The 227-nt window shown below is 57.7% G+C and overlaps 1 protein-coding gene across 1 annotated transcript in view; it reads left to right on the top strand.

Annotated features, from left to right (window-relative positions):
* Positions 1-20: 20 nt before the first annotated feature.
* The window catches only part of ARHGEF2 (Rho/Rac guanine nucleotide exchange factor (GEF) 2), a gene marked incomplete at its 3' end in the record, with an annotated part of 4,169 nt that continues 3,962 nt past the window's right edge, over positions 21-227 (top strand). The window contains exon 1 of the mRNA XM_010023561.1: positions 21-174. Within this exon, the coding sequence (XP_010021863.1) occupies positions 42-174 (133 nt within the window). The remainder of the gene's footprint in view (positions 175-227) is intronic.

The raw sequence follows: 227 nt of genomic DNA on the forward strand, positions 1-227 counted from the left end.
GCCCGCCGCATCTCTCCGGGCAGAGCAAGGAGAAGGAGAAGATGAAGGAGGGCAAAGAGAAGGATGCTCGCTACACCAATGGCCACCTCTTCACCACCATCACGGTGTCCGGCATGACCATGTGCTTCGCCTGCAACAAGAGTATCACGGCCAAGGAAGCTCTGATCTGCCCCAGTGAGTAGCCAAAAGGGCTTTGCCAGGGTGGCTTTGCAGTGGTGGCTTTACCC

The sequence above is a fragment of the Nestor notabilis genome, unplaced genomic scaffold (assembly GCF_000696875.1).
Source record: "Nestor notabilis isolate BGI_N333 unplaced genomic scaffold, ASM69687v1 scaffold18700, whole genome shotgun sequence".
Taxonomy (NCBI): Eukaryota; Metazoa; Chordata; class Aves; order Psittaciformes; family Psittacidae; genus Nestor; species Nestor notabilis.